At 38.8% G+C, this 21,828-nt stretch overlaps 1 protein-coding gene across 2 annotated transcripts in view; it reads left to right on the top strand.

Annotated features, from left to right (window-relative positions):
- The first annotated feature begins 2,509 nt into the window (after positions 1-2,509).
- LOC142052499 (macrophage mannose receptor 1-like) overlaps positions 2,510-21,828 on the top strand; it is a 36,381-nt gene continuing 17,062 nt past the window's right edge. The window contains exons 1-15 of one of the 2 annotated variants that reach the window (XM_075082693.1): positions 2,510-2,678; positions 4,504-4,905; positions 6,070-6,243; positions 7,761-7,919; positions 8,828-8,941; positions 9,414-9,548; positions 10,399-10,581; positions 12,262-12,419; positions 14,253-14,366; positions 14,702-14,817; positions 15,124-15,272; positions 17,589-17,788; positions 19,179-19,306; positions 19,933-20,020; positions 21,276-21,420. In XM_075082693.1, coding sequence (XP_074938794.1) covers positions 2,621-2,678; positions 4,504-4,905; positions 6,070-6,243; positions 7,761-7,919; positions 8,828-8,941; positions 9,414-9,548; positions 10,399-10,581; positions 12,262-12,419; positions 14,253-14,366; positions 14,702-14,817; positions 15,124-15,272; positions 17,589-17,788; positions 19,179-19,306; positions 19,933-20,020; positions 21,276-21,420 — 2,323 coding nt within the window. In that variant the 5' untranslated portion in view covers positions 2,510-2,620. Of the gene's footprint in view, positions 2,679-4,442; positions 4,906-6,069; positions 6,244-7,760; positions 7,920-8,827; positions 8,942-9,413; positions 9,549-10,398; positions 10,582-12,261; positions 12,420-14,252; positions 14,367-14,701; positions 14,818-15,123; positions 15,273-17,588; positions 17,789-19,178; positions 19,307-19,932; positions 20,021-21,275; positions 21,421-21,828 lie in introns of those variants that run through there. The other variant, XM_075082692.1, reaches the window with a different exon arrangement.

Genomic DNA, 21,828 nt, shown 5'->3' with positions numbered 1-21,828 from the left:
CAGTGCATAATGGACTTAAGATGTAAGGACATAATAATTGTGCTCTTCTGAGACTCTTTGGTAACTACTTATTTATGCAATACCATTTATTCACAATGCATATAAATCCTCATTCTTTAGAGAACATTACCAAATAAATAATATTGTTCCTCAAACAATGTTCAAACTTGTTTTTCCTCAGGGAAATATCTCCATTTTCCCTTTCATGATGAAGCTGCCTTTCTGCTTAATTACTCCATGCTTTGGTTGCTTTCACTAAGTACGTACAAAAGTCAGGCAAGTTAATGCAATAGCCACAGTATTTTCAGTTCAAAGGTACGTTTCCCTAAGTTAGTTCTTATTTTGACCAATGTGTATTTTATTGTCTAAACTTTTGATAAAGAGAGAAGCTTTAAACAGATGCCTTTACCAGCCTGAATGAGAAGCGTTACAAAGGCTGGCAAAGCGTACCTATCCCCCTTGCTAGAACTTGACCAACGTATCAAAACATACCATTAAATGTGGCACAGCAAGAACAATTAATTTTATAATCCGTGAGACAAATCCCCTTGCAATCAGTCCCCAATGGCTAGGGCTGGTCTACAAGTTCATCAGTTCCTTTCATTGCAGCTGAGTGTGTGGGAAGACTTACTATGGTGGGAATAGCTCTGTCAGCAGAGCAGATCCTGAAAGATCTTTGCTCTTGAAGGATGCCAAAGCACTTTATGGGTCTTTTTATGTTACTGTAGCTGTCTGTGACCAGCCGGCATCAGTAACTGGCAAATTATCTCCTGGAAAGTAACAATTGCATGTTACCTGCCACCTGTTATTAATGTAGACTCCTCAGGTAGGCTGAGGTACAGGGTGCTGTTGATGTTGTGCTGCTCTTTTTCCTTTAATCTTTGAGTGAGTAGAAGTTTAATGAACTTGGTAGAATTTCTAGGGAGTCCTTAGCAAGTCAACTTTTACAGTGCTACCTCCTGCCTGATGCTCCCCAAGGTATGCACCTGGTGGCTCACAGGATCAGGAGGTGTCGAGTGCAGGCGACTTAGTGAGGTTTGCTCTTCTGGCTTTCCTCTTCCTTGGAGGCTGGCCTCAGGGATTTCTACAGCCTTGAGCAGCCACCCCTTTCCAGGAACCACCATAGCACCCTGTAATTCATGGTACTGGCCATATGAGGAAAGGTGTAAGTGTACAAGGTGTGTTTGCAGTATCAGGAACACAGTACAAATTGTTCAGATTTTTAGCCCTAAAACTGGTCTGTAACCTGGCTGAAGGGATTCCTACCAAATGCTTGTTTTTTCTTAATGAAAAGTTTGTTTTATTGCCAGGCTGCAGTTGGCTCTGGTGTGCCTTGAGGATCAGAGGAGGGTGAAGAAAAGAAACTGTTCCCTTTTTGCTTCTTTGTTATTGCACAATGTCCAACTGAGAAGAAAATGGAATTCCTCTTGGTCTTGTGTCGTACGAGCTCCAGAATAAAACAAGGCTGTTAGAACTCCTGACAACATAAATGACAATGTATCTTTTATATAAACAGGCCACATGCTGTAAGGAAATGCTGGCAGTCAGCTTCAGGCCTAAGAACAATTTTGCTCTTTCTAGGCAAGGTCTTGGCAGCTGATTAAGAGACTTATGTTTAAAAAAAAAAATAATCTAGAAAATTCTTTTCCAGAAATAGCTGTTGACTTTATAATTGCTGTTAGTATATTTTGTCATCATCTGAAAAACAAAATTCAGTTAACATAGCCTGTACTTTCCTAACACTTGTACCTACCGTTTCTTTGTAATTTCTTATTTCACAATTCAATTTCTCCTTTTTATTTTAATCTTGTAGTCTTTCTCAGGGAATTAACTCTTTTTCTTGCATTGGCTTTCTGCTGAACTGCCAAGTAGGAACAAATCCTGTACTTAGGAAATACAATCATTTTGGAAGCCAACAGGAGATGATGGCAAGTTTCCTTGATGTCACATTTTTACTACAGGTGCTGAACAAATATGTTACTACACTTCAAATAATATTTTCACACCACAAATTGTTTTTTCCATTTAGCAGCTTTTCTAAACAAAATAAAACATTTCCATGGTAAAAATCTACTGTGATTTAGAAGGAAAGAATTTTTTATAATGTCCTGCAGAGTGAATTTCACTTAAATCCTCTAAAATTTAATCCTGTCTCATCTCACACATGAAAGTATGAGACTGACATGTTTTCCTGATGGTATTTTTTCACTGTATAATTAAGCTGTAAGATATAAAAGCTAGGCTGAATTTCTGCCTTTGCTTTTTACTGTTGATTTGATTCCATGAGCTTCCCAGGTGCCTCTTCAGAAGAGACAGCAAGAAAGTATTGAGATATAACCTTCTGTGTATCACCTGCTTTCCGAAGGCAGCATGGTTTGCCCTCAGTGAGAAGTCATTCTTTTTTGAAAGCAAAATTTGTGCTGTGTGGTTTTGTTTTTTGAACTGTGGCATGTGACAGAGTATTTCCTTATTTAGCTCTCAAAGCTTGCTATCCAACCATCCAGCCTTTGAAAGTGAGGAGGACCAGTCACTGTCCTTTCCTTCAGCAGAACTTTATTGCCAGCAACTCTCATCATCCAGCTTTTGGTGAAGGGAAGAAGAGAAAACAGCATTTACTGTTATGTTCTCGAGGTTCTTGCTTGTTCTTTCTCTTGTTCGCAGTGCTTTGCAACTGGCAGGTAAGTGCCTCCCACTTGCCTCCTGTAAAGGTGTCTGTGAAAGTGCTTCCATGTCCTCTGGCATTTCTGGGTGATTTATGGTTCTTTGGCAGTGCCTATATGCACATTATTACTTTGGGACATGCAGTTGGGGAGCCACTTAATGGCAAGCAAGAGGCAAGGGCAGGATCTAACAGAAAAGTGAGCAAAGACTGAATTCTTAACGGCTTTTTTCACATATAGTGGCATTATAATTTCAATAACCCTTGAAGATCAGACCTAAGAAAATAATAAGATATGTTTAAATATTTTTTTTTTCTTCTTTACTTCTGTATTCTGTATTTTAAGCTGTTCATGTCTGGGTAATTGTTAGCAAAATCAGGCAGGAAAAGCTTCAGGAGTGGTGAAATGTGGTATTATTTGTAGGGCATTTGCAGATGATAGCTGTGCAATCCAGGATTATTTTCATTCACTCTTTTGAACAAACTCACTGAATTCACTAGCATTGATAAAGCAGATGAAATAAAATTTTTGTGAAATAAAGTTGGGTTAAGTTTCAGAAAATTATTGTAGAATTGCAGTGACAATATTACTGCCACCCTTCTATCTGCACTTCTACTGTGGGTATTAAACAGATGACTTCTGGAGACCTGAATGTCCAAGGTTAAATCCTTTTAGCTTTGTAACTCCTGAGTAAAACTATTAAGGATTACTTCAGAGTATGTGGTGGGTTTTTTGGCAGCCCATGGTATTACTGTAGGCCAGAATAATTATTTTCAGTGTACTGTATATTATCAGCTAAATTGATTTCAACTTTTGAAGGCTTTTTAATGAAATATCTTTAGCTTTTTAAATATATTTTAACTCAATATGATGCTCAGCTGTCAAGACATATATCAGGGACCAAAACTGGTTATGAATCCCATAAGCTTTGGAGGGAAATACCACCAGGTAGGTCACAAGGTACACCACAAAGCAGCAGAGCAAACTCCTAGGCATGATTCACTATTGCTACTGAAAAACTCACTGTAGGACTGAAATTAGCTCAGCTACTTCTACTTTACATTAAAGCCAACACTGTAGACATAATCAGAGAAACTACCTGGAAAGCTAAGGACCCAATTTCTGCTACAGGTGGACCTTCTAACTTCCACTAGCCTTTCTACATTTCCTAGTGGTGGTCATATGCCACTACTACCCTGTCCTTCTTACTTTCTTAGACTGTCATTGGCTTCCCAATGTCATTCCTAGCTTTACACTGCAGTGGCTCATAGCAGATACTGCAGGTCTTGTAGGTCAGCAGGGCCAACGAGCCCAGAGTACTCCCTGTGAGCCCTGGAGGTGTTCACCCACATTTATACAACAAAAAGGAAAAGAAATGTTGATTCAGGAGTAGGGAGACAAATGGCTCAGCAAAGACAGCTATGACCCCACACCTGTAAGATCTGTCAGGGTGAGCAAAGTTTGAGGAAGTCAGAGGTCTACAAGGCCATGCATCTGAGGATAGATGGAAACAGGGTAACGGTAATAACAGTGTGGTTGAGGGAATTCATGTGACTGGTGTAAATCAGGGCAACAGGGTGTGCTCAGCCCCACTGATGCTGCCGACTGCTGTTATTCCAAGTATGGTGACATAATAATGAAATACATATCCTATTGTTTACCTTATTGCTTTTTAATCAGTAAAATTGATGATGCACTGGACTTTGTTTAAAAATATCATGTTTTTATCTAATACAAATGCAGTGACTCCTAGGTTATGTGAACTGGAAGCAGAATTATGTCATGTATCTGCTATACATATATTCCGTATTAACCAATTACTATGTATTGTTTTGTTCTGCAGACACTGAAATATTTTTAATCTATAATAAAGTCAACAAGCTCTGTCTTCAGGCATCTGTCCCGCAGTCAGTCAGAACTGCTGCTTGCCATCAAGACAATGAATCACAAAAGTTCAGGTGGATCACTGATCATCAGCTTATGAGTGTGAGACTGAACCTATGCCTGGGGGTGCCATCAAAGGAGGATCAGGCTGTGATCGCCCTGTATCCATGTAATCAAACAAGTGAGCTCCAGTGGTGGGAATGCAGAAATGAAAGCTTCCTTGCAATCCAAGGAGAAGATTCTTTTTTCAGCCCTGGCAATGAAGAACTTGATAATGTTTTGTTAAAAAAGGGGCTGAGTGCAAAGAATAAGTGGAAGATCTATGGCTCCATGGATGTTTTATGTTCACGGGGATACGAAGGTACAGAAAATTGATTCTTTCATACTTTGCACTAATTTCTTTGTGAGTATTAGAGTGTTTTGGATCTTTGGCTTTGACTATTCTGATTCCTTCAGTGACCATCAGAGTTTTAGAAAATCAGTACACTGACAGAGTTAGCCTTGAATTTATTGTCAAATTCATGGTCAAATGTGTATTATATAAATATAATATATATTTATATATTATATAATATACACACTGTTTTAGTGTAGGTATTATAGTACATTAGTGTTACAAGTACTATGAGTATTATGTATACTCTATTCCCTAAATATATATGGTATAAAAGTAAGTACATGTGTATATACTAATACATAATATATAAGTATTCTCTAAAGTCACTATTGCTCACCATACTATGTTGCTACATTGTTAATAGAGAATATAACACTGTAAGTTTCTTATACAGCAGCATGGAAATGAAATTACATCCTCAACAAAGAAACACAATATGGGTGAGCTGAGAAAGAGCTGGAAGTATCAGTCTAGGTGGAGGAAGTGCGGCTTTTGTGACTCAGTAGATGAGGATGCTCATGGAATAATTATAACTACCCATGCAATTACCCTTTGTGATTAGCTGAAGTCTGATTGTTCTGAATGGCTTTCCCACATCCAGAATGAATGTTCTAAAAACCAGCTCAAAGGATATCTGAAGTATTAAACTCTGTGCCTTGCATGTGGGAGCTGCTCCAATATATGTAAGATAATTAAATGATCACTGGAATAAAAACAGAGATGGATTGTCTAGGCTGATGTTTACTTTTTCCAGGAAGTAGGACTTCTAAATATTATTTCCTTTCCTTGCACATTTTATATAAATGTTAACGTTGTTTAAAATGGTAGTATCCTAGGGTAGAGCTCCAGAACCTCACTAAGTTTGTAAAAGCATCTTGTTCAGAACAAAAAACTAGTTGTAGACCTCATCTATGAAATATTACTTTACATCAGAATAGCACTGCTCTAAAACATATGGCAGCAGCTTAAGTCCAAAACGTGTTGAAATGAATTTTGTTATGGTTATGGGAAAGGTAACATGGAAAGCATTCTGAGATGCAATTCAGCCATTAGCATAGGCTTCACATTTTTCACAGTTTACATTCATTTATTATTTTCCATACCATCTTCCTCATTTTGTCTCCTCAGAGACCTTTACACTGCTAGGAAATGCTTTCGGGGCGCCTTGTGTATTCCCTTTCATGTACAATAAGCAATGGTACGCCGAGTGCACAGGCGCCGGCCGGTCAGATGGCTGGCTCTGGTGTGCAACCACTGCAGACTATGACACAGACCAGCGGTATGGATTTTGCCCATCAAAAGGTAAATCACCTGTTCCCACGCAGTCCCCCTCAGTGTGGTATTGGCAAACCAGCACTAGCAGAATATGACTATCTTTATAATAACGCATAGTTTACATGAGTGTATTTTAGTATATAATGTTTTGCCACAACCTGCAGCTCTCTATGCAAGGAAATAACACGTTGCATAAAAATGTGGAGAAAAGTGTGATTGAAGAGTAAAACAGCATGCACTTCCCACTAACTGTGGGGGTGTTTCTGAGCAGCATGATAATTTCGAGCTCCTCGCTGTTTCCCAGCCAGGATGTGTGCTGTCACCGTTGTACAACCCTTCTCTGAAGACCCCCATTGCGATGGATGTGGGCACAAAGATGAGTGCTGTAGGAAGAATAATGATGAAGTTAACATTTCAGTCTGCATGATTCTCATGTGAATATTTTTTTACTTATGGATAAAAGGAAACTTTCCACATGCTTTTAAGACCAATTCACATTGACTGGGAAACAGTCCTTCCACCCCTTCAGACAACTGCCTTCCATTGCTGGCATTTTTGTACAACTTCAATCACTTTCTGAAAACTGTCTTCCATTTCTGTGGTCACTTCCCCCTCCATCTCCCTTTGTGGCCTTGTTCTTGGCAGGGGAGCTTTGCATTCAAGGCATTGAAGAATCCTCCTGACACTTCTCATCTTTCCCCTATACTCCTCTCCATTGCTCCTGTTCATCATTACATCTTTTATTATTAAAATGCCCATTTATTCCAGTTGATCCAAAATGTGCTTTTGGCATGTTTGAAATCCACAGTCAAATATGCTTTCCAGGTCCCTAAAAAGATACTTACGACACTGAGCCCCAAAGGCATGTGACATATGGTCAATGAATGATTTCAAAGCTTTTGAAAGCTAGTCCCAGATCTCAGTTCTTTTTTTAATTCAACTTCAAACTGACTTTTGGGAATAATCAAGTATCTGATTCAATTTTGTATTGCGCTGGGTTAAGCATGTATAGATCTTTAGCAGACCAAAGACGCAAAGGTAATTGGAAGAGGAGCACAATGCAGCTCAGCACCATTGCAGTGCCTGGGGTGTGCAGCTGTGTGCCAGGCACGTCCAGAAGCTCTTTTCTAGGGGGGATTTATCTAAGAACAGTTTTGATGCTAAGTTCAGGTCTAGAGCTGGTTCTCACAGCTCTAGGTGGGAACTGCTGTCCGGAAAGGGAAGGAGGAGATGTTGCATATCTTTTTATAGATTTCACCCAGGATTTCTGCCACAGGTCTCCATGCAGTATATTTTCCTATGCAGTCACGTCCCTTGAAGTAACTCTTGAATTGCATATCTTCGTGGAACAGGAGGCAATATTTGCCAGCTCTATCTGTCAGTTTGCAGGCCTTAACTTTGTCCTTCCCCATCCTGCTCGTAACATTTTCAGTGCTTTTGAAAGAACAGTGCAGATGACATTTAATGAGAATGCCATGTATAACCTGCAACCTCTTTTTCATGTGGGTGAGTTACTGTCACTTCCAAAATAACTTTCTCCACAGATAAAGACACCACCTGGACTACAGACCTGTTAACAAATGTCGACTACCAGATAAACTCTGAATCGGCTCTCACGTGGCACCAAGCCAGGAAGAGCTGTCAGCAGCAAAATGCAGAATTATTGAGTATCACAGACATTCATGAACAAACATACCTTGAAGGTAAGCTAGTAATGCAAACCCTGACTTACATTCAGGATTTGTTCAGTCCGTCATCACAGTTAAGGACTGTTTAGTATGATTTTGGTTAATGACTGTGGGCCTAAGTATGCATAAGTAAATGAAATCTTTTAGAATTTGCAAGTTCATATCAAAATCACTACCAGGTTTAAACAGAATTCAAAGTATTCCAGCATCCTGTAAGTGTAACAGTTTGACTATCTGTCTAAAAATGTTATCTGGTATTAAAACTTCATTGTGTTTTTTTTTTTTTTTAAGGGAAAAAAAATTCTGAAAAGTAAATGAATGTTTCGTTTTTGGTCAAAAGGAACCTTTAAAAAAAATTGACAATAAGAAAAAAGAGTTATCTTTGTGCCAAAATAAGGACATGTTTTGTGTTAAACGCAGTTTGACATCTGTTTTTTTCTTTCCACAAACCGAAAACTATCAGTTATTCATAGATCCCAAATTGTGGCTTCACCTACCCATGTATTGCGGGAGGAATGGTATGGAAGAAACTCTCTCTTGTTATTTTTAATGAGGAATTTAACTTCTAAAAGCTTTATTATTGTTGTTTATACTTACATTGTACCAATATTTCTACTTAAATAAATCCAACCTTGTACAGAATTTAGCCTGTTTTACACAAACACTTTTATTTTGGATATACTCTGTGGCATCTCATCTGTGCTCATTTTGCATTAGGTGATAGAACAAGAGAGGCGGTTTTTTGCTTGTTTGCTTTTTACAGTAATTAAAACTTCAACATATTTCAATTTATTAGGTATCTCAGTATCTAAAGATATTTGTAGTTAGTTCTTTAAGAATTGTAACTCTTCCTAGAGACATTATTGGTGACTATTGCTGTTAAAAAAGTGATTTATAAATTCATTTATCTTTTGATTACTTAGAGTTAACAGAAGGTACAGATTCTGCACTGTGGATCGGACTCAACAGACTGGACTTGAGGAGTGGATGGGAGTGGATTGGAGGCAGCCCTTTCCAGTACTTAAACTGGGCTCCAGGTAGCTGTGACTTTGTTTGATTCTGTATTTCCAAAAAAAAATATCCATACCTCAAATACTGCTTTAAATTTTATTATCAGATAGATATGCCATGAGATATTTTAGCTTTTCTTGCTTTAGCTTTAGAAAAAGCTTTTTTTCTATATCAATATAAGCCAGAAACTTCTACGGATTGCAAATATATTTTAGCTCTGAAAGCAATACTGTCTTTCACAAAAAACATAGTCTTCCATTTCTTGTCTCTAGCACCAAAACAATGAGGGGGTTACACGTTCATATCCACCTAAATAATACTACATTTCATACATTCCCACTACCACAGACCTACTTCAGTTCTTGCCAAAGCTGGGAAGGATGATCTTTGGGGCTTTCACGTCAGCCAGGAGGGATTTCCACTGTGCGTTTTAGATCTTAGAGTTCTATTTACCTCTGAGAAAATGTCACTTTTCTTTTTTCTGTACCTTTCCCAAAGGAAGCCCCTCTCCAGAATCTGGAAAACTCTGTGTGGTTTTGAATCCTGAAACAAAAGCTAAATGGCAAAATTGGGAATGCGATCAGAAACTCGGTTACATTTGTAAGAAAAGAAACTTTACCTTGGTTCTGTCAGGTATGTTGACATATGCTGAAAATTAAAAGTAGAAGCTGTTATCTGAATTGCTTGGCATTCACATTGGCAAAGATGAACAGGAGAATTTTATTAGAAATAGAAATTATGTCTTGTTTATCTGGTTTGCTTTGTGCAACCATTGCACCCTTTCTAGGCTGGTCTCCAGTCTCACAACACACAGAATGAAACGGGTAAAAGCAAAGAATGTCCAGCTTGTCCCGTCTGTCCATGTATTAGTAGTCAGGTCTCCCCTTTGACTACACATGCTAGTGAGCATGAAAAGGGAGAACAAACCAAAAATTATTTTTCAAAAGAGGAATGTTAGTAAAAATAAGCAAAAAGAAAAAAGATGGACACACTACAAAGATAAAAGATATTTCAAGCGTATAAAGATTTCCCCGTTGGTGTTTCCCTATGTATATATTGAGTTGTAAATCTGTCTAGATGACATTTACTCTATCAATATACTTAATCTTTTAAAAACTCATAAGCATTCTGTTAGGTGCAGATAATTTCTTATTTCTCTTATCTGACAAATAAGTACAAAGTAATACAGAAGCTGTTAAAATTAATACATTAATGTATTTGTTACAGACATTTGACTATATAAGAACCTTAAAATTTAAATAATATGTGTACTAAACAGCTTTCCTTTTCCAAGCTCAAAAAGGCCAGATTTAGAATCATATTTATGTTTACTATGGTTTGTGTCCATCGCTTCCTCATAATGAAAATTTCCAAAGAAAATTCTTAGTTTAGAACTTTTGCACAGAATAAGTGAAAATATTTTCATTGTCATGTCCCTTTCATGGCATTTGAACTCCTCTCAAACATTGATATTTGTTCCCAGGTGACATAGGGACTGTTTTTTGCCCAGATGAATGGGTACTGTATATACATCACTGTTACAAGATATTCAGGGAGACCAAAGGATGGGAAGAAGCTTTGACCTCTTGTCAGAAGGAAGGGAGTCACCTGGCCAGCATCCAAAGCCTTGAGGAGCACAGCTTTATGGTGTCTCAGCTTGGGTACAGTAAGTGTTTCCTGCAGGGGCTTTTGCCTTTTTCTGCATATAAGAAGGACCGGCTAGCTGAACTGAGATGTAGCAATTGTATTAATATGAAACACTGCAGCCAAAGACATACAAGGAGCCAGAGGTCCAGTGGCATGAGGCTGCTGCAGGGCTTTCCTTTCTGCTTCAGAATGGAGGACACCTTCTGTGCTGCAACTTGTAGACTTACACAACTGTCTTGACTTGCGCTTTGCTTTGCATGAGGGTAGAGGGACATCAGTTATCCCATTGAGAAGCTTTCTTAGTGAAAGAGTTATGAAATATAACTTCCACTTTTAAAGCATGCTTTTTCTAGGAAAACAACATATTTGTATTGCTTTCGGTGCATGTGGAGAACTTACAGTGAGGATCTAAGTCATTCTCCACGTCTTGTGGTCAACCAGCACCCAGATTAACAAGCTCACAGGTCTCTGCAGAAGTGATGGAAGAAACCTACTAGAGAAAAGTTTTGGTCTCTACACTGCCAGGTGGAAAAGATCAGCAAAACTAGCCAACGTAGTTTCCAGGCAGCAAACTGTGGAATTGCCTGGGCTGCCTGAAGAGTCCTGCTTAGGTCATGGGATCTAACATGTCAGCATGGTCTCACCATGGCCTTTTTAATACCCCTGGCAGAAATGTGGAGAGTCTGTAGAAGTGATGCTACTTTTTGCCCCTGTTAACTCTTTGCTTTTTTGTCATGCTTAGAAGTAGTAAAAGCCTTAATGAACTTTTGAAAAAGTGAAAGATATTCAAGACAGAAAAAATTTTTTCTTCAGAAAAGGTAATTTGTCTGCTTTGTGTCTGACCATACAGGGAGATATTTCTGGTTTCTTATACTTTTTGATTCTGGTATCATACCCCAGTTTAGTGACTACTGAATAAATTGTGAATATGCTTTTCTTTCTCCCCTTCCCTCTCCCTTTCTCTCTCTTTCTTTTCTTCTCTCTTTTTCTCATTTTTTGTGAACACTTCCTAAATTTATCTTTCATTTTCCTTGCTTTCTTTTATTTCATTAAGAATGACTAAAACCATACGATCATACACTGGTTTAGGCCAGAAGGCACCTTGGAGGTAACCTGGTCCAACCTCAGCTTGGAGCAGGGCCAGCCTCAAAGTTAGGTCTGGTTGTTGACAGCCTTTTCCTGCTGAGTTTTGGATGTTTTCGAAACTCTGATTTTACTTATTTCCTAAACAATTGTTCTAGGGCTTGGGGGGGATGGGCTTAGGGGGTTTCTCTGCTTTTTTCATTTTGTTGAAAGAAGCTTAAAACATTCACACTTCAAGTTACATAAAAACAGTATTTTAAAATCTGACCAGTGCAACAGAACCTAAAAAGAAACTATTCACACAGTTCTATCATACCACCATAGTGTATTAGCATTAGGCTGGTAATTTACTCTTCCCCCACTGCTTTGAGGAAGAGAAGTAAAATTTTTTTATCTAGTGCAGGGATTTCACTATAGCTTAATTTTCCAAAGCATACTGTCTTTATTCCAATATCTATATGAAAATATTAATTTGTAAAATGATCATGCAAAACCCAAATGATTTTATGTTTCATAAATTTATGAAAGGTATTATATGTTCTAGAGCTTGAGGGTGCTGTGAAAAGGATACAGGGGCATAAAAAGTCTTTTCTAGTTCTATGTTTCCATGTTTTAGAGCCAACAGACAAGCTATGGATTGGGCTGAATGATCGTAAGGTTCAAATGTATTTTGAATGGAGTGATGGTATGCCAGTGACATACACAAAATGGCACCTGGGAGAGCCATCCACCACAAACAACAGGCCAGAAGATTGTGTACTGATCAAAGGCCAGGTAACATTATTCAATACATAGTTTCAACATTAAAGCAAAATAACTTCCAAAGAGAATAATGTGCCCTGCTATTTCAGCAACTGGCTAGGGCCAGAAAAAGGGATCACAGAATCACAGGAGTTGGGAGGGACCTCTGGAGATCATCTTGTCCAACCCTTCCGCTTGAGCAGGCACACCTAGAGCAGGGGGCACAGGAATGCATCCAGGTGGGTTTTGAATGTCTCCAGGGAAGGAGACTCCACAGGCTCCCTGGGCAGCCTGTTCCACTGCTCTGGCACCCTCACAGGGAAGACCTTTTTTCCCATATTGAGGTGGAACTTCCTGTGTTTCAACTTGTGCCCATTGCCCCTTGCCCTGTCATTGGGGACTACTGAAAAGAGTCCAGACCCATCCTCTTGACACCACCCTTTAGATATTTATAAGCACTGATGACATCTCCCCCCTCCCCAGTCTTCTCTTCTCCAGGCTAAACAAACCCAGGTCTCTCAGCCTTTCCTCATATGGGAGATGCTCCAGTCCCCTGATCATCTTGATAGCTCTCTGCTGGACTTGCTCAAGCAGTTCCGCGTCCTTCTTAAACTGGGGGGTCCAAAACTGGACACAGTACTCCAGATGTGGCCTCACTAGGGTGAAGTAGAGGGGGAGGATAACCTCCCTCAACCTGCTGGCCACAATCCTTTTAATGCAGCCCAGGGTACCGTTGGCCTTCTTGGCCACAAGGGCACACTGCTGGCTCAGGGTCAGCTTGCTGTCCACCAGCACTCCCAGGTCCTTCTCAACAGAGCTGCTTTCCAGTAGTTCAGCCCCCAGCCTGTACTGGTGCCTGGAGTTGTTCCTTCCCAGGTGCAGGACCTTGCACTTGCTGTTGTTGAATTTCCTGAGGTTCCCCTCGGCCCAGCTCTCCAGCCTGTCCAGGTCTCGCTGGATGGCAGCACAGCCTTCTGGTGTATCAGCCACTCCTCCCAGCTTGGTATTATCAGCAAACTTGCTGAGGTTAAACTTTATCCCACCATCCAGGTCATTAATGAATATGTTGAACAGGGCTGGACCCAGCACAGACCCCTGGGGAACACCACTAGTGACAGGTCTCCATCCAGACTGTGCTCTGTTGATCACGACCCTCTGAGTTCTGTTGTTGAGCCAGTTCTCTGTCCACCTCACTGCCTTCTCATATAACCCACACTTCCTTAGCTTGCCTGTGAGGAGGCTACAGGAGAGAGTGTCGAATGCCTTACTGAAGTCAAGATAGACAACAATGTCTATCTTGATGTGGGGACAAAGGGTAGGATTAAATATGACCTTTCATTTAGGAAAAAAGAAAAAATAAAATGAAAGTACTACTGCATCATACTGATTAAATTCTCTCTTTAAATTCATCTGAAAGACACCAATGAAGTTATTAGGGCTATAGAACAGGTCTCTGAATGCAGTTTGAGTACATTCTCCTGCTCCTTTTCCTCTGGTGATAATGGTGGCATTTGGGGATCCCTGCTGCCTCCTCTGTGCCTGCTTGTTTGCCCACCCCTCCATGGCACAACTGCCTGTGCAGGGCCTGCAGAACAGGTTGGGGACCAGCCCCCTGCATCCTCATCCCTTCTTATCACTACCAGCTATAGCAGTGCTACTGTAGCCCAGCCTTCTATTTCACTGAATGTGAGCAGATCTATTTTTGTTATCAACTAGGGGAATTGGATAAGGAAAAAAAAATATTTCTGTTTCAAAATGAAAGGAGAAAGAAAATGAATAGTTTTCATTATAAGGAAAGAAATTATTCATTTTCTTTAGATTATTCATTTTCATCTCATTGTTATTTCATTCTTTTTCCTGCCACAGGATGGCTATTGGGCAGACTATATCTGTGAGAAGAAAGCTGGCTACATTTGTAAAAGAAAAGCTATACCACGAATAGCTGGAGAAAAGGAAATTACTGATGCAGGTTGCAAAACAGTAAGTATATAAGGATAGAATATAATTTTCCCAGATCAAATAAGTACCTTGTCTGAGAATCACCTAGAATTGTTTGAATTATTTATATTATTTTTTGTATGGATTATTTTTGTTTTTATTTATTATGAAGTTTCTCTCTCTCTCAGTTACTTTGAACTTTAGAAAGCCATTTACAGAAACCACTTGGAAGGAATCTGTGATTGCGCTGCAAAAGGCTCTAATTCATAATATTAATGATTATTGTGCTTGATTCTTTTTGAAATGGTACAGCTCACTTAATACAGAATATCACAATTATTTAAAAATCATATGGAAATTGTAAAATCATGTTACAGGGCTGGAGAAGATATGGGGCCTACTGCTATTTTATTGGACATGTTCCAGCAACATTTTCAGAAGCAAACACCACTTGTGAAGGAGAAAAAGGTTACTTAGCCACAGTTGAAAGTAGGTATGGTAATGACTTTTCCTTGGCTTTTAAATGGGTAGAGGTTGTATGTTCTGACATATCCTGGAACTACAATTGTAACACAGTGTCAAACAGCAAATTATCTAAGTTAGAGGTGAGGTCTCTAGTTAAACAACGAAAAAGTCTTGCTTTTGTTTGTTGATTTATAGAGTCAGAATCCTATCTTAAGGTCCTTTCCCCCAGTTTGAAGCAAGGAAAAAAGGAGAAAAGGATTAATCATCAGATTAGAGAAGCAATATTTGGATAAATTACTTCGTTTTCACTTGTGTCTTTATGATCACTTTACAGGTATGAACAAGCCTATCTGACTAGCCTTGTCGGGCTGAGGCCTGAGAAATATTTTTGGCTTGGTCTCTCTGATGTGGACGACCCAGGCACTTTCAGATGGGCCAATGGTGAAGCCATCTCCTTCACGCACTGGGATGCAGCAATGCCTGGTATGTGCTGTGACAGCGGATTGTAGGAACTCTCTGAGGTCATGGTCCCTATTTGGGTTTGCGTTGGCAACGCTCTCTGAATTTTATGCTTTACGGTTTCAGTATATTTTACAAGAACTGGCAGTTCTCAAGCCCCATCTTTTAATTTCAAAGGGAACAATCTGAACTGCAGTTTTGTATTAGGATATCTGATATATTTACGTGTAAGATTAGCCTTTTGGCTCATCCTCACAAAGAGATGAAGAGGAGTTACAGGCAGTGCCTGAGATTATGCCACACTCATTCCTCTAGTGGTAAAGTTAGCTTAGGGGAAGAGTCTGAAATAAAGCAACTGTAATAAGGATTCTAAGCTAGAATTACAAAATCACAGTATCAGAAATGACCATACCATTATTTATTTTAATTGTGATGCTAAGAAAACTGCATTCATGGGAGCACACTGTACAGAATAACAAAAAACAAGATTTCAAAATACCACGAGAATCTGCTCTCCCCAAGACATACTACATCCCTCCTAGTGATCATTGCAAAAGACATAGGATAATAAAACTTCTGTAAATGCCACGAGAAAAAAGCTTGCAGGGAGTCTATGGTGCCAGCAGATGATCAGAGTATAAAGGGAGCACTCAGAGATCAGTCTGGAACAGTGAAGAAAAATCAGTTTCCTTGCATCTGTATTCACTGAGGAAGAAAATGGGCTTTCTGTGCTGGAAGGTTTCCTTGTGAGGGTATGATTAGAGATTCTATTTCAAGCTGAAACATCAGGAGAATAGATTACAGGACAAATAGATGACCTGAAGAATAGCAAGTCAGTATTAAGCACAGCTGCAAAAGCATCCAAGAACTGTAAAGGTTAGATAAAGTGAAATGTTGACTTTAAAGTGTAACTACCTGTCAGAACTGCCTTGACAGCTAAGGGGTGAAAAACCACAAATTTGGTGCCAACATTTAAAATGGTTCCAGCGAGATGCGGGGAAGTACAGACCAATGGGTCATTGGTAAATTAGCTGAATCTGCAATAAAGACTAGAATAAAGAAGACTTAGTGGGAAAGATTTATAAAATTGCTTGTGTAAAGGGAGGGCATGCTCACGGGTCTCCTGGAGCTCCCCACACGAGCCAAAAGCATATGAATAAGGGAAATCTAGTCAGTGTGGCCTAACTCAATTACCAAAAGACTTTCAGTTAATCTGACTTGACACAGGAAATCTCCCACATGAATAAAAATTTTGATCAAAAGGCAGGAATGGAAGCTGGAGGGATTTTTATGGGGCCTATTTTTCACTGGGGAAGAGTTCACCAACAGAGTCCCATAATGATCTGTGCCAAAGCCCATGCTGTTCAACATATTTACAAACAATCTGGAAAAGGTGAAATACTGAGGTGACAGGATTTGTTCATGATACTAAATTAGTGATAGATGTGCCTATGAGAAAACACAGGATGATCTCAGGAAAGCAAGTGAGTAAGTAAGGAGAGAGTGAGCATGATCAGTAAAATGGCAGCTGAACTTTGCTGCAGATATAGTGATGCTCATAGGAACAAACATATGTCTTGAACTGACATAAAATGATGGACTTATAGCTGATCATTTCATTTCAGGAGCCATTTCATGGCACCATAGTAGACAGGTCTGTTAAACATCAGGTCTGTGCTCAACAGGAATTAAAGAGCAAATAAAATGTTAAGAATACTTAGGAAATTAAGAAATAACACAAACGAGCCATTGCATAAGGACATTGTGTGCATTTGACTTCATCTGGTGTGACGTATGCACCTCTGGTTCCTTCTGAGAGCGTATGCAAATATTACAGCAAACATCACAGGATAAGCTTCATCACATCTCTGTCGAGGTTTGCATGCCTGCCCTAACTATGCACCAAGGGTCTTGTTCGCGTCTATATGAAAATCACTAGTGACTGAGGTTATGTTACCTGATATAAAACAGGGTTAATGTAAGTAGGAGTAAGGTCTTGAAAACACAGATTTTCACTAAAGAAAAAAAAAAACAAAACCAAAACAAAACCAAAACACAAAAAAAACCAAAACCCCAACCCAACCCAAACCTTTACTTTGTACCCATAGAATTAATTACGCAGGACATTCAAAATAAAAAAAAAGAGGATCCCAGACTGACCATGACCTCAAACAGAAAATATGACTTTTTGCCAGTGTGAAAACTACCTAAAATGTAACTCTGCTATTCAAGTGTTATTATACAGCAAGAAGTGAATGGCCGGTGCTCACAGATTTTAAGTAAGAATTAAACAATTTAGACTGTATAAAATATCCAACATGGTTTTTGTTTCTCATAAAGGAAGTAATCCAGGATGTATAGCCATGAGAACTGGGACTGCAGCTGGTTTATGGGATGTTCTTGACTGTAAGACAAAGCACAAATATATCTGTAAGCAGCGGGCAGAGAGTGCAACAGCTCTACCTATTCCAACTACTGCTCTGGTCCCCACGTGCCCTGAAGGTTGGGTATCAAACCACTACAGTAGTTACTGTTTTAAAGTAAGTGCCTAAATACTTAGAATAAGAAAGGCTTTGAACTGCTTGTTGGAGACAGGGGAGGGGGGAGTGGAGAAAGAAAAAGGAAGTGACATCTTCCTTTTGCAGTATCTGAGACTGGAATATAGCAAAAGAAGAAAAACCCAAATGTCTCAGGGCATTATCCATAAGAGGGGAGAAATTAAGGAAGAAAGATGAGGTTGAAGGGACTGGACACAGGGGGAGGGAGACAAACACAGGAAGGAAAAAGAGGAAGTTTGTACCCCAGGGGTTGAATGAATTGGAGCAGAAAAGGGAAGAGGAACATAAATATGTCCCTAGAAAGACGTACAGAAAAGAGAAACAAGAAGAAACAAGAAGTAACTTTGTATTTGCAAAATTATTGAGAGAACAATGTCAAAATGCTGTATTAAATGGCAGAAGCAACAAAACTTGGCTGTTAGCATGGATTTTTATATCAGTTGTGGTCCCTAGGTTGTGCAAAGATCCCATATTTATCTGAGGTGTGTGAGAGTTCAGGGAACAAAGTAGAGAAACAGTGAAGTATATCCACAAGCAGCACAATGCCTAAGAGCAGACCTTGCTAAGATAAGCACGTTGCCTCCCAAAATAAAGCATAAGAAGTCATATGAAATATTAATTAAACCAGTGTTTATGAAGGACATTTATTAGAGAGTTTGTGATGCAAAGCTACAGTAGCTTGTATTTGAAGCACACTCAGTTATGCCTGAGCAGGCATACAAAAGGACTTTGAACAAGAAATAAGGGTAATGTGCAAACATTGATTTGGGATCAGGCAGAATAGAAATGTGCGAAGTGTGAGATGTTAATACTTCCTACCACTTTATAGAGTTAATGAATCCTTCTATTTTTATTATGTTATTGATTTCATTTCTTTCAAACTCAGCTGGAATGCTATTTACTTGGGCTCCTTTATATCCAAATAATCATTTTTTAGCTTTGGTCAAACTTGTGCTTATTCTCTGTTCAACTACCAAAATGTTAGACATCATATTGCAAATGTAAAGAGAGAGTTGTAAACCACCACCAGGTCATTCTTTTGCCTGTGTCTTCAGACTCCTTCCAGGCCACCTTGCTTCTCCACCACAACCATTCTCCTTTCATCTGGAAGGTGGACTGGGCCCTCCTCCAGGTAGAACAAGTTAAAGAGAATTGTATTCCTTTTTAGCAATTTCTTCCCCTTTTTTGTCACCACTATGCTAACTAGCTAGAGGACTCTAGTGCAAAAATTTTATGAACAGGGTAATTAATGCTATTTCTCCTATGGACGTTTACTTGACTTGTATGAAACCTCATTAACGGATAAGCAAGGCTATGATTTTTTTATTTTATTAGACCATATATAATATTTTTTAAAGTAATTTCTTCACAGTGTTTTCACAGATCAAATGTTAAAAAGAAATCATGGCTTGAAGCTCGAGATTTTTGTAGACATATAGGAGGGGATCTGGTCACCATTAACAGGAAAGAGGAGATACCGTTACTAACAAGAGCAACGTAGTGAGTATCTGATGTATATTTTACCAGATTTAAGAGGTGTTTCATATGAACTATTATGGATGCTCTTAGATGATTTCTGAAACATATGGATTCTTCAAAAGCCAAAAAAACTGTGATACTTTGAAATTTTATCTACTCATGAATGCTTTTAAATGCTTAATGAAAAAAACAGTTGTTTATATCCAGGAAATTAAAAAAAAAACCCCAAAACAGTATCATGATTACTAGATATAGTTTAGAAATACATGAAATTGTAGGGGGTGGTATTTTTAGTAGGGTAGAAAACTTGACCAATATATTCACTTTTGACTCACCTTGAAGCAGTCAATGCTGAGACAATTTTCTGAATCTGTGAAGGCCTTTCCTAAGAAAACAGAATATAGAGGAAATTCAGGATCAATACTACTAACAAGTCTGATAAATAAGCCATTGCCACTGAAACACAGAAATAGTAGATATTTCTATGAAGAACATACACATCTGTATGTTCTTCACCAAAGGTAACAGAGTGATTATTACAACTTCACTGCACTTTACAATGTGCTCTAGAAAGTTTAATGATGTGTTTCCGGATGGTATTTTTGTGTTGATACTTACACACTGCTCTGCCTTGTAATTTCTGTTAGTGCCACTCGCTGTAGCTTTCAAAAAGTTTGGCTCGGTATATTTTCCTTGAATCCAGATGAAGGATTTGCCTGGAGTGATGGCTCTCCAGTAAGTATTTTAAGTTTTCACCAAATTTGTTTGCTTAAGATGTTTTGGGGTTTGTACACATACTTTTCAGGTTTTTACTGTTATCGTCATCAAAGAAAAAACTAATCCTGTGAACATTTACATGGCTGTTAACCTTTATTATCATGAGTAAAATCAGGGCAACATATCTGAATACGTGGAAACCATCTGTATCTCATCAGAATCTGTAGCCTTCTGAACAGTACTCCAAAATATTTTCTTTTCCAAGAATATAATAAGAACACAAAATGTCAGAACATAAAAATTCATCTTACTGGATCGTGTATCCTGTCTCTGGCAGTGGCCAGAAGCATCTTAAAAGCTAATCAAACAGCAAGCATATTTCCCAGTATAATCCTGCATCTCCCAGTAAGTGATGGCTCAGGGTCCTTCAGAACTGCAGCTTTGATTGGTAATCTTTATTTCCATGAATTTATCCAGTCATCTCTCCAGCTCATGTAAATATCCACAGATGTGTGAAATGTTCTTGCATGATTCTACTGGTTATTACCCACCTACACACACCCACTCCCCATTTACTACTACTCTCTATTCCCTATTTTTTAACCCAAGCAAGGACCTTTCCTCTTATCCTGTCACACATTGATTTCCATAAAAGTTTTGGGAAGTGATCTTATCAAGAACTTTTTAAAATTCCTAAGCAGGTTATATTGAATGGTTCTCCCTTCCCATTTGGATATTAGCTTCTTCAGAGGTAACTCCAGTAGGTTTGTAGGACATGACTTCCCTCCAAAAAGCCACACTCCCATCCTCACTAACCACAGGGAAGGGAAGATGTGAATCCTGAATTGATGCACGATACAGTCACTGCCACCAGACAGCTGTTGGACAATGTATTTTTGAAGCAGGTCACAGCTGATGAAGTGAAAACTACCTTGTCTGCACACGATTAGCATGAGTGGAATGGGGGTGAAATGAATGGCTAGGTGAAGTTAATTAGAAACAGTCCATTTGCTTGTTTCTGTTCTGGCTGTGTCTAAGGCTTGAGGTGCAAACAAGAGGAAAAGCCCTTCACAGCAAGATAGCCTGGTCTCCTGATCACTGGCATCATTGGCCCACTGTAAAAATTCTTATACCTACTGCTTTCCCTATATTTGCACCTCTTTTTAGTGAGAGACACAATCTTTCAGACAAAACCAGTTCGTTTCTGTTTGCCAATGGGGAGTACAACTACTGAAACAGATGAAAAGAGTAAAAAAGATTATTTCTTCTATAGGTTAGGTACACAAACTGGGGTGACAGTCCAAGAAATTCAGATGGACGCAAATTCTGTGGCGTACTCAATGGAGGGACTTATTCTAAACGATGGTTTCTTTCGGTCTGTGAAGTACAGCTTGACTGGGTTTGTCAAATAAAAAAAGGTAGATTTATTCTTCTCTTTAAGCAAGAAGCTTAAAAGCTTTAGAAATAGTTGCTTTCTAATATAAGTTGCTGGAGACACAAAATTTTGAAGAACTACTTTTCCCAAATGGAGGTTAAAAGCATTAGGTAACATCATATAGGACAGGATTTTGCAATGATGGATAATGAGAATAAATTGTTTTATTTCTTCATGTAAATTAGGATGTATAAATAATCCACGTGTTTCTGAAGGTTCCATAGATTGCAAATTTTTGAATATTAAGAGGGGTTTGCTTGTATTTTTTAATGTAGGAAGTAAGGAGTTGTGAATTCCTTACAATACTGGTTTTTACACTAACACAGGTAAAGCTAAAAACCAAATACAAAAGATTTAGTGGTACTCCAAGTTCTCCTTCAACATTATTCAG

Source organism: Phalacrocorax aristotelis, chromosome 2 (assembly GCF_949628215.1).
Source record: "Phalacrocorax aristotelis chromosome 2, bGulAri2.1, whole genome shotgun sequence".
In the NCBI taxonomy this organism is placed as follows: Eukaryota; Metazoa; Chordata; class Aves; order Suliformes; family Phalacrocoracidae; genus Phalacrocorax; species Phalacrocorax aristotelis.
This window is presented reverse-complemented; position numbering and strand designations above follow the sequence as displayed.